Source organism: Camelus ferus, chromosome 28 (genome assembly GCF_009834535.1).
Source record: "Camelus ferus isolate YT-003-E chromosome 28, BCGSAC_Cfer_1.0, whole genome shotgun sequence".
Classification (NCBI taxonomy): domain Eukaryota; kingdom Metazoa; phylum Chordata; class Mammalia; order Artiodactyla; family Camelidae; genus Camelus; species Camelus ferus.
In genome coordinates this window covers 2822225-2840635 of record NC_045723.1, presented here as the reverse complement: position 1 = coordinate 2840635, position 18411 = coordinate 2822225, and the positions used below count along the sequence as shown (strand labels likewise).

Below are 18411 nucleotides of genomic sequence, written 5' to 3'. Positions count from 1 at the left end.
CATGTCCTCAGGTCTATTTATGGGATTTCTGTTCTATTTCACTTGTGTGTCTATATAGCAATGGCTTACTTCTTCCAATTATATAACGGCTTAAGAGTGTGTTTTAATAACTGCTTGTACCAGTGACACCTCATAACATCTCTTTTTCAGCATTTTCCCAGCATTCCTACAGGTTTTACAACTTTTCTAACTGTAAAAAGTTCTGTTGGTATTTTTTAAATCACATTTGTGTTAAATTAACGTTAACTTAGGGAGAACTGACATCTTTATGATGTTGAAGTCTCCTGTCCAAGCACAAGGAATGTCTTTCTACTATTCATATCTACTTTTCTGTTTTTAAGAATGTTCTAAAGCTTTCCTCAGATTTTGCATATTTCTTGTTAAGTTTATTCTTAAAACTATTTGTTTGTTGTTGTTATTACTTTTGATAGCTTTTTGCAATGTCTGAAATATTTCAAAAAACTTTAAAAAAAGTTTTGGTGAAAACAAAACAAAACATGCACAATATATAAAAATACATCAACTAGAGGGAGCGAATGAGCGAAGTGTGAGAGTGCAGGCTGTGGGCTGCCAGCAGCCCACTTCCAGGGGGCATCGATGGAAAGGTCTTCCAGGGGGACTAGAGACAAGGGTTAGTTCACCAAGAGTTCAGTGGAGCTGAGTTAAGACCGTTGCTGTGATTCAAACAGCCAAAAATCAACAGCTTAAAGCAAAAACGCAGAAGATAATTTCATCCGATAAAGCATAACATCTATGCCTGGTAACTCTTAAAACTGAAACTCTTAAAAAATACAAGAAATTTCCTAATTATTATGAAGAACATCTAATTTCAACCAACTATACCCCAATCATACTTCACAATGGAGAAAAGATAAGGATGCCTGCTTTTTTACCACTCTTATTTAATGTTACTCTACAGCTTTAGCCAATGCAATAATATATACAAACATACATATTTATTATTAGATTGTTATTCAGTCATTTTGGATCTACAAAATGGCAATTTCATATAGTGTAACTTCACGCGTGTGTTTGTATGTGTATATACACGAAAGGAAAATAAGCCGAAAACATTATAAAGGCGTCAACAAGTTCCACATTTGCCTAACACTTTGATATTAATCAAAAGCCAAATGGGAATTTTTTTCAAAAATGATTTTAGGATCCATAAGGAATAAAAACAAGATAGACAAGAAAATATTTTTGGAAGAATAATTTAGGGGGAGGGGAATGACTTACCAAACCAGTTAATAAAATGGACAAATAAATACGTAGTACTTGAAATAAATTTGAAACAGAAATACACAAATTCATCTGTGAGGGGAAAAAACCCCCAGAAAATTAAACAGATTCAAGTATGTAATAGAATTTGCATGAAAAGGAAATAATGCGTGTTAATTCAAGAGGTGGTGTTAAGGCAACTAACCATTTGAGAAAAATAGATTCCCTAACTGATATCAATAGACTCTGAAGAACTAGATTTGCATTTAAAAGTAGAAGCATGAACATAAAGTATTGGTGAATATATAAACTTTATGCACAGGGCTTTTTTAGGCATAACAATAAAGGCAGAAATCAAAAAGGGTAAGAGTGACAGATTTGGCCAATAAATTTTAAAATAATAATAATAAATAGAAGATTAAAACACAAAAACTCAAATGCAAACGAAAACTTGGAAAAATATGAAATCCTTAATTATGTGTCCATTTAAGTCAAAAAGAAAAATTCAAACACCAATGGAAATATTGACAAAGACATGATCAAACAGTACAAAAGAAATACAAATGGCCCACAAATGTGTAAAAGTGTCCAATCTTACCAGTAATTTTTTTTTAATGTGCTGTGCACTGTGCTAAGGGCTGGACACCCACTACCTTGGTAAATCTATGCAAACACTCCACGAGAGAGGTGCTATTACCATCCCTACTCTATGTATGGATAGGGAACCCGAGACAGACAGTGGTTAACCCTACTAACCTACAGTCAAATAGCTGGAAAGCAGAGCCCAGAGCCACAGCCTGAATCACCACTGCCACCTCTCACCTTACCACCTCTTATGGACTTCTCTCGTTAACTGAGATATCATATAGTGAGTTTGGTATGTTCTTCCCACCCCATCGCCTTGCCAGACACAGAGGAATGATGGTGCCCAGAATTCTCTCCTCGCTGATGCATATTTTGACTTCTTAGATCCGTGGGTAGAAGGTTGCTGAGGGTCAGGAGGATCCTCTCGAGATTATGTGAGCTCAGCACTGGCGCGAGCTCTCTCTATTCCTCCCCTCTCTCTGGACTTGAGATACACGTCACCACCCAACTGCTCCACTCAACGTGGTATAAAGCCATGGTTAAGAAACACTAGCTATTTTTAAAAATCAACTGAACAATGGGAAATCTTTTCTTGCCAGATGGGCAAGGACTTAAAAGAAGGGTAAAAGCCAATGTGGGAAAGCGGGCACCCTCACACAGTATTGTTGAAATATGAATTGATAGTTTTAGTCAAAGGCAGCTCGGTAATATCAATTTTTTAAATGGAGAGCAGGGGAGGAAAAAGGTGGGAGAAGGAAGAGAGACAAGGAGGGAACAGGAAGATAACAAGGGCTCCAATGTGAACAGATTACATTTTTCTCCATTTATTCATCCATATTTTATAATATTCCACTTTACAATCGACCTGAATCTTTCGTGAAATTAAAAAGTTTTCCCAAACTGACCTCTAAGTTGTACACACAAGAGGAATTATTATATATTACACTGTCTCATTTTACTGAGATTAAAACCGTGTATTATACTATCACAAACAAGCACCCCCCAGCAGCTCTGCCAGCCACACAGGAACTCTTGCCAACAACAAAGAGACTTGTGGGATGAAAGAGGAAGGCTGTGGCCCCACACAGGGTTAACATGAGTATTAAATGAAGTCAAGCCCAGGAACACAGCCCTGGATACAAAGAAAGTGCTTGATAAACAGTAGCAATCATCATCAAGTAATTATAGGCATAACCAATTATAGGCAATGACTGCTTCCATAATATGTTCCTGAAATGGTGAAAAACCAAACTCGTGTAAATATTATCATTTCAGAAATACTTTTTCTTCCTTCTGGTTCATCTGTAATTGGTTATGGTTTACTGCTTCTCCTACCAAGACAGCACTCAATGTGTTGAACTCCTTAAAATGCTAGGACCAGGAAGAACATGACCTAGTCCTTAACCTCGAGAACCTCACGGTCCTACACAAGTATACACACACCCAGATACAGTCGGGAAGAAGCTGACAATATTCAGAAATTGCTTTCTGTTTACAAGAATCTCCAGGATTCCAATACAATTAGATCTAGTGTCCAGCCTGTTCCCTTCTAACTTCTTTCTCTTGTCAGCGCTGTTCTCAGTAACCTATTTTCAAGTCCAGCCATAACCCAAGAGAAGCCCCCAGTACAATGAGGCAAATGTCTAAATATGAAATAACTCCCTTACCTGTGAAACATAACTAACGCTGCACTAGCTCCAAAAAGAGAAATTACCTTTCACAGTGCTAACCACCACTTCATTCTTTCCGTTTGCAAATCATGAAGCAACACTTCACATGAGCCCATGTCGCCAATTCACAGAAGCATTTTTTTTAAAGTTATCCAGTTAGAAAAGCACAATGCCCTCTTAGACACTGCTTAAATACCAAGGAAACTTTAGAATGTCAAACTTGAACCATTTGCAAAGCTCTTTACAGTCTTAGAAAGTTTTAGAAAGCACCTTTGTACCAGAAACAATTTCCTAGAAAATCCTCTGCTTCCAATTTAATCACTCCCCTCAAAGAAAATCTAAGCGGGGCCCTCGACATACCATGAATGCAAACTGTTAATTAATTAGTATTAGTAGAGCTGGCTTAGACTATTTCTTAAATTTACTGCTGAGATGGCTTTTTACTAGTGCGTGCTTTGATTCAAGTGTATACTGTAATCTACAGGAAAAGCTTTGTTCTTAAGAACCAAAGTTAGACAGTCATATCATTTTATAATCATACCTGATGTAGAAAATAGTCACAAATTGTTAGAATTTAAGAGGTCTTAAAATATATTTCACTTCATTAGGCAAGTAATCTAAGGAAATACTTTAAGCATGTAGAAATTTTTTGTTTCAAAAGCAGAGTAAGTTTCTTTTATCAAAAACTATGTGTTCACAACTCTTAGTCATACAATGACTGAAATCATTCGTTCAAAAATGCAGGTTTGATTTAAAACAGCATCAAAAAGAATAAAATATCTCAGAATAAATCTAATAACCAAGGAGGCAAAAGACTTGTACATTGAAAACCACAAACCACTGAAAGAAACTGAATAGGACACAAATAAGAGGAAAGACATCCTGTGTTCATGGAAGGAAGATGTAATATTGTTGAGATGTCAATATTACCCAAAGCAATCTATGGGTTCAACCCAATCCCTATCAAAGTCACAACAGTATTTCTTGCATAAACAGAAAAATCCATCCTAAAACCCATATGGAATCTCAAGAGACTCCAAATAACCAAAATAATCTAGAAAGAAAAGAACAAAGATTGAGGTCTCAAATGTCCTAATTTCAAAACACATAACAAAGCTACAATAATCAAGACAGCATGGTACTGGCATAAAGAGACACAAATAGACCAATGGAATAGAAGAGAGAGCCCAGAAATAAACTCTCACGTGTATGTCACATAATCTTCATACAACAGGGATAGGACAGTCTCTTCAACATATGCTGTTGGGAAAACTGGATCTCTACATGCAAAAGAATGAACTGGGACCCTTACCTTAAATCATATACAAAAATTAACTCATAATGAATTAAAGAACAAAATGTAAGACCCCAAACTATAAAACTCCTAGAAGAAAACACTTCAGGGAAAAGCTTCATGACTTTGGATTTGGCAATGTTTTCTTGGATATGACATTAAAAGCACAGGCAACAAAAGCAAAAATAGACAAATGAGATTACATCAGACCTAAAAACTTTTGTGCATCAAAGGATACAATCCTAAAAAGGCAGCCTACAAAATGGGAGAAAATATTTGCAAATCATCTCTCTGATTAGGGGTTAATATTCAGAATATATAAAGAACTCTAACAACAACAAAAATAATCCAACTAAAAAATGGGCAAAGGACTTGAATAAATATTTCTCCAATAAAAAAGATATACAAACGGCCAACAAGCATATGAAGAAATGCTCAATATCACTAATTATTACAGAAATGTGAATCAAAACCATAATCAGGTATCATCTCAAATACATTAGGATTTTTAAAAAAGGAAATAACAACAAGTGTTGGCAAGGATGTGAAGAAACTAAATCTTTGTGCACTGTTGGTGGAACTGTAAAATGGTGCAGCTGCTATGGAAAGCAGTATGGCAGTTGTTCAAATAATTAAAAACAGAAATACCATATGATCCAGCAATCCCACTTTGGGGCATATACCCAAAAGAATCAAAAGCAGGATCTCAAAGAGACATTTGCCCATCCATGTTCACAGCAGTATGATTCATAATAGCCAAGAAGTGGAAGTAACTCAAATGTCTTTTGATGGATAAATGGATAAACAAAATGAAAAAATGGTATATATGTACAATAGATTATTCAGCCTTAAAAAGGAAAGAAATCCTGTCACATGCTACAACATGATGAACCTTGAGGACATTATGTTAAGTGACCTAAGCCAGTCACAAAAAGACAAACACCATATGATTCCACTTATATGAGACATCTAAAGCAGTAAAATTCATAAAAAAAAAACCAAAGTAGAATGGTGGCTTCCAGGGGCTGGGGGAGAGAGAGAAATGAGAAGTTGCTGCTTTAATGGGAGAGTTTCAATTCTGCAAGATGAAAAAGTTTTGGCGACCCACTGCCCAACAATGTGAATGTACTTAACACTACTGAACTGAACCCTTAAAAATGGTTAAGATGGTAAATTTTACATGCTTTTTAAAAACACAATTATATAGAAATAAATACAGTGGGTTTGATGCTCTATCAAAACAGACCATGTCAAGGATTGCTTAGACCTCTGGCATTTTCAGACCTTTGTCCTAAGCGCTACATTCAACAAAAGGAATCAAGCCAAGTGTTCATGGTTATCTAAAAATCCTTCTAAAGCAAATGACACATGAAGGAAAAACTGGATATACTACAGATGAAACTAATGACCGCCTAACCCAAAAACACCTTCATAAGGATGAACAAAGCAGCAGAAATGAATTTCTTCTGGAGCTCCAGGACTTCTAAGGGAAGTCTGAAAGAGATTTCACCACTGTCAAAAGCGGATGTCACTACAAGCCTTTGGATTATCTCCATTTCCTCTGAATCCAAGGCCAGTTTCTGAGACTGTTCCACATGTCTAGACTACCTTGTCACACCAGAACTAAGGAGTATTCACAGAAGGCAATATAGCTTAATTTTAACCTAAGCAGTGTATCAGGTACCTGAAACATCGAGAGCAAAGAGTCATATCAGTGGCTTCTAATACCAAATACCTGTTCCATTGATTATCCACCCATGAGTCTCCTTGATTTCCTTTTAAGAGCATGGATGATTTAGAACAGCCTCTGATCATTTTAATATTAAAAAGTTGACAAAAAGTGGTTTGGATGTTCATGGCTATTAGAAAAAAAAAAGTGCACTTCACCTGAATACTTAATACATCGGTTTTGCATCAACTGGCAGGTGTGTTCTTTCTCCACTTGGTATACAACAAAATCTACTACCTTAAATCCTCATTCAGGATTACACAGCTCAGCTCTAGGGACAGATGGCTTGTGAGGGAATCTTGGCTCAACTACCTACCAGCTCTGTTACTCTGGGAATATTACTTCATTTCTCTGTGCCTGTTTCATAATCTATAAATTGGGTTTTTATAAGGATTTGAAATCTTAAAACCCAAAAGTTACAAAAGTGATGGTTTAGATAAATGTATACTACTCATTTTAGTTACAAGGGAAAGCAACATGTGGGGAAGAAAAATGTGGTGTCACCCCATGTCCTACTGGAGCAGACTTGCTAATGATACGAGTCCAAGTTCAGAGTTTTACCTGCACTCTGGACTCTCAAACCAGGTCCCGCATATGAGAAGGGGAGGATGCAGTCATTTTAGGTAAATCTTCACTGAAAACTGAAATGTCTGTTATGCGCATATGCAGACATTGACAGAGCTTCTGTCCCACAGAAATTCCAGTCTGGGTGAAGAATGACACCCATAAAATAATTTAAGTAGCTAAACGAGAGAGTACATGGTTAAATGTCAAAATGAATGACGGATGAGTAACAAAAACAACACAAATTCAGAGAGGGGATTGCAGGACTGAACAGAAGTGGAGAAAATTGGGAAGTGAGAGCCTACGGCAGCGCCCCAGGCTGGAGGCCATGGGACAGCTGCCCAAGAAAGTTAGCAGACAGTGATGCCACTTGGTAAACGGTCAAAAACGACACCCATGTAGCAGAGAGAATAATCATGGCATTAACAGAAACTGGAAACCGGAGGTGGCACAAGATAATTCTGCTCTGGGCACGTGCAGCATGTGCCGATGGCCAGACACGCGTGTGGCGGAAGACATCCAATGGGCAGCTGGAGAGCAGTGACTGACCCTGGGGCAGGATGATAACCAAGAAGAACAAAGTCATAGAAATGAAAGGAGAAAAGTTTCAAGAAGCAGCTATCAACAGCACCTGATGCGGCATAGAACAGACAGGGAAAAATTCAGCCAGAGGAAAAAGGCTTCCTGGACTAAGGCGGCCAATCACAAAGCTCAAGCCACACGTAGACGAAGGAGAATTTCTAAAATATCAAGCACCCAGCAATGACTTAACCTTTCCCCAAGAGTGGTTTGGCTCATTACTACTCTGGATGATAACAAATTAGATGATTTTACATCTCCTCCCCAAAGCTGATTTTTTTGGCAAGTGTCTATGAGGATGGCTGCAAGGATTATAAAGACGAGGAAAACAGTCATTAGCAAGAGAAAGAGAAGACATGCTTTTTCCAACTGCAGGATTCCAATGCTCCTGGCAGTAACTGATGGCTTTTAGTAAAAGCAAGCAACTAAAGTTCATTAGTGAAGCAATATGAATGAAGTAATATCCCACTCACTAGGCCCTGAATTAAAAAAGGAGTCACTCTACCCCCATGCAAAGGGTTAGAACATTTCAGTTTTAAGAAAACCACTTTTAAAATCATTTTTCCATTATAAAGTAAAATTGGACTAGAAAAATGTAAATACCACTCCTGATCAATTCTACCATCCTAAGACAAATAACCTAATCAAATTAGGTTTTTATCTCTTTTCTTCTGACCTTTATTCCTAAGCACTCTGGAGACAGGACACTTTTGTACCTGCCTTCTGCACTGGCAAACAAATTCAAACATCCTAAGAAAGTGTCAAACTCTGCCTTGCCAAAAATCACCAATTAGTGATTATACATGTGACACTGAACTATAAACTGTCAACAACTAAAACAACCACATTTTTGAAAATTTCACCCAGTTTATATTTACCAGCTTTTTTTTAATAATAAACTAAAAGACAATCATGACCTCCAAAAACACATTTACAGTGCAACTATATTGTGTATGATACATGACGCCTTCTTAAAAAGCTCTTATTTATTGTTAAAAATGGGCTGATTAATAAATAAAAATAGTACTGAAAGCTATATGTTTACATACATACATAAATTTTCACTATTTTTAATATATTTTCACTACGCACCCCCGCCCCCATTTTCACTCTTCTCAATATCTAGATCTTAGCTTCAAGAAAAAGCTTGACACCAATCCAGAATAAGCAAGTTATCCGTAGTAATTACGGTAACTTCTACCTCTGGCAACTCTTTCAAAGTCCTTACAAACTGAAGCGTACAGTCAAAAACATCCTCAAAGGTCCCTTTTCTCTGTACTAGTGAAATATATCCCCGTAGATCAGTGAAGATATATGTTAAGATCTAGGAATGTTAACACATACAGGAAGTTAAGACAAAGAACAGCTCATGCTTCTGACATAAGAAAATTAACATCTAGTCCAAACATGAAAAACGGCATTAGGTAATCTAGCTATTTCTGCTATTTTTCTTCAGAAGACAATGAATTTTATTTTGTTTTGAAGATTTTTCTAGTGAAATTCTACAGCAACAGAAATGTACAAACATACAAAATACCCAGAGAACCATCATTTAAATTGCAGGTAAAGTCTTAACTTTGAAAAATCAGGCTGGTTCATACTACCAAAATAAACACAAAAAATCCTGAGGATGTAAATGGACAAAGTGAACTCAGCTACCTTCAGAAATCTGACCAGATTTTGTTGAGGGGAGGGGCGGGGGGTATTATCAACATCATCCTTTCGGGGCAAATGGTGCCAAACTTGTGGAATCACATTCATGTAAGAAAATCAATCTCATTTCTCCTACTTACTCAGACAAACACTACTAGAATTTGATCAGCAAGGAGGTTGAAAGCATAGGCCATTTTTGGAGCTACCCTCACGGAATATTTGATTAGAGCCAGATCCATTCACGATGGACAGAGTCCTATGTCCTATCTTAGTATAATTACCATCAATATTTTGAATCGCTAATTTCTCCATTCAAATTGTTCATACAGACACCACATGGGCCACAAGACATGTCTGATTCTGCCAGGACCACGGGCTGATTCAACCACACTTTTCATCCTTGTACACCCTGGAAGGCATTCTTCTCCCCTGACCCGTATATTTATGGGTATTACAGAGGTGTACTAAAACTTAGAAACTATCCAAACAGGAAATTAGTAAATATAACTTAGGCTGACATTTCTCAAAGGATTTGTTTGCTTAACTATATACAGAGAATTAGCGTATAAAATGGCTGTTGGAAAAATAAGCAGCAGAATGATAATTCAAACTTAATGTTTTACTAGACTCAATCATTATTTTATTTCCCTGTGCTAATGGCCCATGAAGATAATCACTCACTCAAACAAACGTTAAATGCCTACCATGTGCCTGGCGTGGTTCAAGGTAAGCAAAGGAAGAGGAAAACAAGGATGCAATACCTGCCAAGGACTACTTTAAACTCGAGGAGACATGCCCATTAACGTACTGTACTAGTTCAGATTTATTGGACACCAACTACCCGCCAGGCTGTACTGAGCACCATGGACACACATAAGAACAATCATCTAACTGCAGATCTGTAATCAACGATGAAGTATGACAACCCCAAGCCTGACCACTCCTAACGCAGCAATATTTCATTCAGGAAATAATCCTGCCTCTGTCAATTAACCCTGTCTATGGACGGCAATTCTCTGAAAAGCTTCCACCTGTGTTAACCCAGACTAAGGATGATTAGAGACTTAAATGAGTTAAATGAGAGAATGTAACGTTTTGAACCACCACCAAAAAAATCCCAATAAACAAGCACATTTACGCTTTAACATTAATTTGGTTTGCATTTGCTGTTGCCTTCAGTAACAATAAAAAGCAAGTGACTTTAAAATAGAACAACAACCCTAAAGTTACTGTGGCAAGAAATTACTTTCTTTGCAGTGGCAGTTTAGTGTGAAACGGAAGCTAAACTAACAAGTTTTGCTTAGCTTTTTAAAAACCATTCACTTTTAGTGATTTCTCCATGAAGGCTCTGAGGCCACTCAGTTCCCTAGGCTCAAAAAACAGGTAGTGCCAACAAAATTACAGACCTGGTCTTCTAGGTTACAAAATAGTTTTTAACCCTGTAGAAGCCCCGGTTTTACAATCATACAACACTAATAAGCGTTTTAAAAATAGGGGTCAGCCCTTAATTGTAAATTATAGATAAAGGTTTGGAAACTAAAAACTTGACATTTGTTTTTAAAGTCTTTCACAGGAAAGACAATGACTCCCAACTACGTATTTTGAAATATGTAAAAAATATAAACAGGCTTTCCATAGCTTTATAGAGCTAAATAGAATTGTACGAGAGAGAGAGATGTTAGCTAAACAATCAACACTGCAAAGCGATACCGGAGAGGGAAACCGAAGAAATAAGATTCCTTCCCCAAGAAATGCTTGAACAAATTCAAAGTAAAATTTTGTAAGTTGTTTTGAAGACTTTCCATCAGTCTGGCTATTTTTACTACATTTTACAGTGAGCTCTGTTCGCACGCCGTTATTAAAACCGCAACCAAGAAAAAAAGTGTACTAAATTTGCTTATTAGCAGCAATCAGGTCTAAAAATACGCCCCTCCTACAGCGTGGGCCAAGTAGCAAGAATATACGAGAACTCAGGAAGTTTTGAAATGGCAGTGACAGGAGACGAGAGGGAAGACAAGGGGAAGGAATCACGGAGAACAAGAGCAACTCAGTGCGGCCAACGCCGCGAGTTGGCATCCGAACTGCAAGTTCCCGGCTCGGGACGGGACTCGACCGAGCAACTTCACGCCGGACGGAGGCCCGCGCTCGGCCGCCCTCCCAGTCCCGAGCCGCAGCCCTTCCTCCCCGGTCGCAGCCCGGCAGCGGCCTCCGCTATGGCGCGGTGACAGTCGCGGGGCCGGGCCTGGGAGATGCCGGCCGGCTGACACCCACCTTCCTTCTCGGCCCGCGCCGCGGCCACGACGAGGGTCATCACCAGGTGCAGCGCTCCCAGGAGGCCGGCGGCCGCGCTCCGCGGGCCCCCACCGCGGCCGGCCGCGGGCTCCAGACCGGCGCCGGCGGACGTGGAGGCGGCGGCGGCTCCTGCTGCTCCTCCTCCCGCCCGCTTCCCCATCCCTGCCGGCCGCGGGCCGCCGCGCTCGAGGTCCGGCGCGGTCCTTCTCGGCGAGGCGGCGGCGGCGCGGGAGCCGTGGCTCGGGCTCTGGCCGCGGCGCCGGGGGCGAGAGGGGTTCCGGGCCCAGGGCTCGGGCTCGGGCTCCGGGCGAGGGTCTGGGTCCGTGCGTGCGTGTGAGCGAGAGTGTCAGTCACGGCCTCGGCCTCGGCATCGCCTACGAGGAGTCGAAGCGGAGAGGCCGCGGGTCAAGCACGGCGGACGGCCATACTGGAAACGGGCAGGGGCCGCGGTTTCTGGGCGCTGGTCTGCGAGGGGCGGGGCGCGGCCCTGGGCACCGCCCCCGCCGTGCAGTCACCTGGGCGGCCCGCCGCTCAGCCTGTCCGTCCCGGAGTCCGTGGGTCCGAACGCCTCGTCCCGCTCTCGGAGGCCCACGGCTTCAGGGGCCAGGCAGGACGGGGGCAGCACAACCGCAACCCGTCACTGCTACCCTGTCGGGGAGGAAGAGGTGGGAGGAAGGCCGGGGCCCAGCCGCCAGGACTTGTGATGGCGGCTCACGCTTCGCGGAGGCAGTGACGGCAATCACGTGGAGGTCTGGAGGCTAGGCCGCGCAGCCGCCCTGGTGCGGGGGCGGGGCCGGGGCGGGGCCGGGGCGGGGCTGCAGGGCGCTGGGGGAGGCTCGGCAGCCGCTCCGAGTCAGGACAAACCACCGTATCTCCGGTACTGCAATGCGAGAGCCTTCCAGAGGGACTGAGTGCGCATCCGGACCTTGAGGCCCAGCGCGGAAAATCCATTCTAGTGACTCCTCCCGGCCTCTCAGCAGGTCCGGGAATACCCCGGGCTTGATTCAGTTCCTGGTGGCGCTGCCTTGAGGACGGGGACCTGCTCTATTCATGCTTGTATCCTTCAAGACACAGAACCCAAGAACGCGTCATGGAATCCTCCTGCCCTTGGACTGTGCCCACTTTGCTGCGGGAAGACCCTTTGCTGTGTGCGTGTGTGTGTGCATGTGTGTATATGTAAAGCAGCAGTGACTCTGGAGTGGGAGGGCAGATTGTGCTCCAGAAAAGTGTCCAGTGTCTATGCCGGCTTCCTCGGTCTTGGAATGATTCTTAAGACGTTTTATTCACATAATTCCTTCAAGGCCCAGTTCAAACGCCGCCTCTTTTATTTAGTCTCCTTCAGGAAGCCACCTCATGTCTCTTGGATGCCTTTTCCATCTTAAGTCGACGTTTTGATGCACAAACTCCCTCTTAAATCAATCAGTAACTTCTCCTAACTCCTAATTTAGTAACTTACCTTAACTTCAGAGCCATTTACTTAGGCTTAGTAGGATTTGTTGACTGAATCGTATTTTAAAGGCCACGTCTACCTCTAATACGTCTCGGAACAAACTACATGGGAAAATAAAATCTAAGAAGACTTACAAAAGGAACTCAAAGTGCTACTGTATGCAGTAGTCTTTGTCAAGGAAGCAGTTAAATTTACTTTATTAATGAATTAATAGAGTTTAATCGCCTTACCCTGAGTTCGAAAAGCAATTTTATTTTTCTGTATATGAGTGTCAAAATTGAGTAATCAAATTTTGTTCTTGATGTAATCAAACAGGGATAGTTAGTGTTATCGCTAAGTCCTCTTTTCCATGTTTGTATACGCCTAAGGTAAGAGATTTCTGGAAGGCTTTTAACTCACTGAAGCAATCAAGCCCAAGGATAAGTAACTGAGTGCCTTAGCTGGGTCAAATTAACTTCAACCATGAGAGGCTCAAGTTCTCTTACGCAGGAATCAACCCAGCCCTATGATTAGCCTGAGGCCCAAGAGCCCTCTGGGAACTAAACATATGTCTACGATTGGAGTGCAGACACATACAGACACGTTTGATCAGAGGCTGATTTCCCATGAAGCCAACGAAGATGTAGGGCACCTCTCTTGCACAAGTTTCTTCCAAGGCCTTGGGTCTGATTGTGTATTTATAAGCTTGTATTCTTGTTCTTTAAGTCCCCTCGCTCCCAACAGCTGTGTAAGTTTTAGGGCCTAGCATACCTGAACCTCCCCTGTGCCTGATGGACACTGAGGGCCAGAGAGGTGGAGATGGATGTCTGTCCCCTGGAAAGGACAGTGAGACTGCTGGAGACTAATAATAAATGAAGAACTTACTGGACAGCTTGGTAAACTGGGGGAGAGCAGCTAGAGTTGAACCACCATCACTCCATCATCTCCTCTGCCCTGACAGCCATGTGCCTTGGGAAGAAGAGGGGCTATCACCAAGGACCCTTGTGAAACTCGATTAGCGTCAGCCCTCCCTAATCCCCTTTCTGGGAATTGGAGAGACCCGGGCATTTAGCAGGTGGAGGCGGGCTATTTAGCTGGCAGAATCAGGGAAAACCAGCTAAACCAGTGGTACTCAAAGTGTCATCCCCAGACCAGCAGCATCAGCATCACCTGGGAACTTGTTAGACATGTAAATTGGCACGCCATGGTCCACACCTGTGGAATCAGGAACTCTGGGTTGAGGTCCTGCAGTCTATGTTTTAACAAACCATTGGGTGATTCTGATATGCGCTGAAGTTTAAAGACTTGCACTGAGTCGATACACGCCAGGAACTACAAACTGTTGGGACCTCTCACCTGCTTCTACTTTGTTCTCTACCCAGATTAGTAAACTACTATTGGAAGCAGAATTAAAAGGGACTCAGATGAATCTGGGCTTAAATCCCAGCCCTGTCTTTATTAGCTGTATGATGCTAGACTAATTACTCAACTATTTGGGCCTTAGTTTCCTCATCCTTAAAATGATATCTAGTAAACTTGGGGAAATTAAAATACATATTAGGCACAGTGGAATTTTCAAAGATCATTCATTGCCACTTCATTCCATGAAATATATGAGGAGGCTTACAAGAATACTTTCATTGTAATAAAAATATGTATGAATTAAAATTTGGGACCAGGAGGGGAAAATACTTTTGGAGTTCGCGGGGCTCCGTCTCACTGGCTCCCTGGTATTTGACACTGTCTATACTCTTTTTTTAAGCCCCAACTTTATGTCACCAGCTAGACTTCACTGTCTCTATTGCTGCTCCCATTCAGGCATCTATAAGATGTCTTCAACTCCCATGAACCCCTAATCTTCTCCCCAAACCTCCACCCACAGCTTCTCCTGTCTCTCAGGGAACTCCAACCATCCACTTGCTATTTCTCACCACCTATATGGTACACTCTGGGATGAGCCCCATTATCTTCTGCCTGGATTTCTGCAAGAACTTTCTAACAGGTTCCCCCGATCCCAGCTGTAAAAGGAAAAAATTCCACTTACAGCCCTTGCCTAGGAGATATCAAAATGGAATGCTATGTTATACCTCAACTGGTTCAAACCCACCTAAGTTGACAAAGGACTTTGAAGGACCCCTAGGCCAGACCCTTATTAGACCTAACCAAAGACTTGTTCCTGTCCAGTGAATGAGGTGCCTTGTTTTATCCAGCACTGTTCTTTCCTGTCCAGGGTGCTGGTTTTCAGTCCTTAATTAGCATAACAACTATGAACCCCCTTTCCTCTTTCTGTCACTTAAAAAACCCTTACTTTTCCCAATTCATGAATTCCTCAGTAAACTTTTTCACTGGTGTGTTTCCTTGCCTGACAAGTATATAAACTCAGCTTAGCTTTTTTTTTTTTTTAATTTCTGGTAGTGTTTGCTTTCTTTTTTGACATAAATTTGCATGTTTATAGTCTATTGTCAATACAGCAGCAGAATGACCATTTGAAACATAAAACGTCTTGTGTCCCGCGTGCAGTGGCTCCCATCTCAGGGAGAAAGCCAAAGCTCTTCTGATGGTCCACACGGTTCTACACAGTCTGGCGCTCCACGATCTTTAACTTCCATTTCTGCTGCACTCCTCGGGGCTCAGTTAATTTCAGCTGAACTCAACACCACTTTGTTCCTCAAATACATCAGGGATGCTCCTGCTCCAGGGCCTGTGCCCCAGCCCTTCCCGCTGTCTGAAGTGCTTTCTCCACCCCAGTACCCTGCTTGCCTCACTTTCTCACCTCCTTTCAGTCTTCATGCAGTTGTCGCCTTCTCAGTGACGCATACTCAGGTCACCATTGTTAACACTGCAGTTTAACATACCCACCCTCAAGTTCCAATCCTCCTTACCCTGTGCTTATTGGTCTTTTTTCTCCATAAAATGTATCACTTTCTATAACATTATATAATTTACTTATTCATTATGTATTGTTTTTATCTGTCTCTCACCCCCATCTTTTTTGTTCACTGATATATCCCAAGCTTCTAGAATATATGAGGCTCTCAGTAACACTTGTGGAATTAATGAATGGATGGATGAATAGATGGATGGATGGATAAATGATACCAAAAGACAGAGATAAGTAAGATATAATTCTTTCCCTCAAGGGAACTTAAAGTCTAGTGGGTCAGACAGACATGTACAAGATGTAACAGGAAGGAGTGAACCAGAGGAGAGAAGAGAAGGGGTATTAAATGAAGGCAACTCTAGGTTCTCCCAGTGTCTGTTTATCCAGCCTTTTCAACCTGTCTCACTGATGCTTCTGTATTTTCATTTTTCCCTTACCTAGTTCGGAGTACGAGTAAAGCCCACAGCAGTAAGTGAACTAGAAGAAGTGTAGCATGCTAACAATCTCCTTCAACATACAGAGTAATCTGCTCGTTTTGTCGGCTGTGTGCCTCATTCCTTGATAGGGTTCCCTTGGCGTTATTCTTAAAAAGAGAAAAAAATCAACTCACAAAGCCCCAGGTTTAAGTCTGTTCAATTACTAGGTAAACTGCTGTAGCCTAGGGTAGGGCAAAAAAACCTCAGACAGGTTCGTGCTGCAGGCAGAGGATAGCAGCTTGTGAGATGATGGGCTGAGTCCACTGTTTATGTGGATTTCATTCTATCTGAAGCTCTTTACTCAGATGTTCCTCAAGAAAAGTAGCTGCCTTTGCACTTTCCGAATTCGTTTGAACTAAGTCCTCATTAAAGAATATAATTGCTACCACATTCACACCTCTACTAGTAAGTATATTGCATTTGGATGCTAGAATGAACTGTGGTTTTCTTCAATATTTTCCTTCTAAGCTGACTGACATATTTTGTACTGCTATGTATCTTTCTAGCCTTCTTAAGAAATAGTTCCATGGCAAACATCCTGGTATGAAATAAAAATTTCAGCCTGCCATTTCAAATTCTCCAGGACAGACTCCAGTACCTGTCAAACTTTTTCTCTCCCAGAAGACTTATTATTAATCTTATGACTTTTTGAGATGTTTCGTGTGGTTTGGTGGTCTTTTCATTAAAAGGAGGGAAATAATGTTCTTGAGGGGAGAGGATACCACCAGTATTTTCCCTGTTCCTCCCACCTCCTCTATCATTGTCCTCCCTCGTACTCAACGAGAACTTTGATACTGAATTTTAGGCTGCCCTGAGTTTCTGAACTTTCCTAAATACCATTATTAAAGAAGCCTACTTCAACCATCCTTCACCAGTATTTCAGATGTCATAGTTGGGTGTGAATTAGCAGCCCTGGAAAGCCACTTGGGGGGAAAATAACATTGAACGAAGTATCGACAGACTTCGGTGTTCCTACCTCTCCCTATTATTTAACTGTAACTGTCAAAATTTTGGAAATACTCAGGAAAGGTGAGGACCAATATATTTAAGATGCTCAGATGAAGACAAGAAATGATTAAAAGATTAAAATTAAAAGATTAACGTACGACAGTAAAATAATGACATTTGCTGAGCTGAAGATGCAGCAGGAGAGACAGAAGTCTCTGTGCTGAGTCTAGCGTGAGTTCCCTAAATGAGGAATTGCCATTGTGTGTGTGTGTGTGTGTGTAGCCAGTAATGGTGGTTGGAGAGCAGGTATCACAGCTATGACACATACACACACGCACGCACGCACGCACACCCATGCATGCGCCTAAGCAGTGTTTCCGTAAGGTGAATTCTACCTTCTCTAAACGTCATTACTCTAATTTTCGATATTTTAAACGCAAGTTAAATTTGGTATTTTAAGTCTGGTATTTTAAAGCCACACAACGTGGCTGGCAAAATGTCTCTATGACCGTGAGTTAACAAGTCTTTGAATTATACTTAAAAATGTCAGCAAAGAAATCATCTGTGCAAGTTCTCAAGGGGAATATTTATGTTTCAGAGTTAGAATGCAGAATGGTTGGCATCTGTTTTCTATCATAAAGGTCTGATGCTTTGAATCTCTTTGATAGTACACAGGCCAGGGAATATTAATAGCAAAGTCCTTGGTCTTCATAAAATATGTGTTCTGTCACACAATGGAAAATGTGATTGCAAATAAAAACAATTCTTTTTGTTGGGGAAAATATTTTCCTTTGGACAATATGGTTTTACTCTTTGTGAATAACCTCACACCAAAAAATCCACAGGATTTTAGAACAAGAAGTGGACCTTAAACATTTAGTTGAAGCTGGCTTTGGAAGTATCCCCTCCTCTTCCAGCTATAGTTTGACAATTACGCAGCCTCTCTGTTTCCTGTTTCATTTCATGTTAATGGTAAAAATAACTACCAAAAGCCAGTTGTAAGGACTGAATAAACTAAGCTCCATGGAACTATCTGGCACACGGGAGATGCTCAATAGTGGCACTGTTGTAATAATGATTATCATTACAG

The 18411-nt window shown here is 41.2% G+C and overlaps 1 protein-coding gene across 2 annotated transcripts in view; it reads right to left on the bottom strand.

Annotated features, from left to right (window-relative positions):
• Positions 1-12287, bottom strand: part of TMEM131 (transmembrane protein 131) — a 139166-nt gene extending 126879 nt beyond the window's left edge. The window contains exon 1 of one of the 2 annotated variants that reach the window (XM_032469726.1): positions 11567-12287. In XM_032469726.1, coding sequence (XP_032325617.1) covers positions 11567-11747 — 181 coding nt within the window. In that variant the 5' untranslated portion in view covers positions 11748-12287. The remainder of the gene's footprint in view (positions 1-11566) is intronic. The other variant, XM_032469725.1, reaches the window with a different exon arrangement.
• Positions 12288-18411: the final 6124 nt, after the last annotated feature.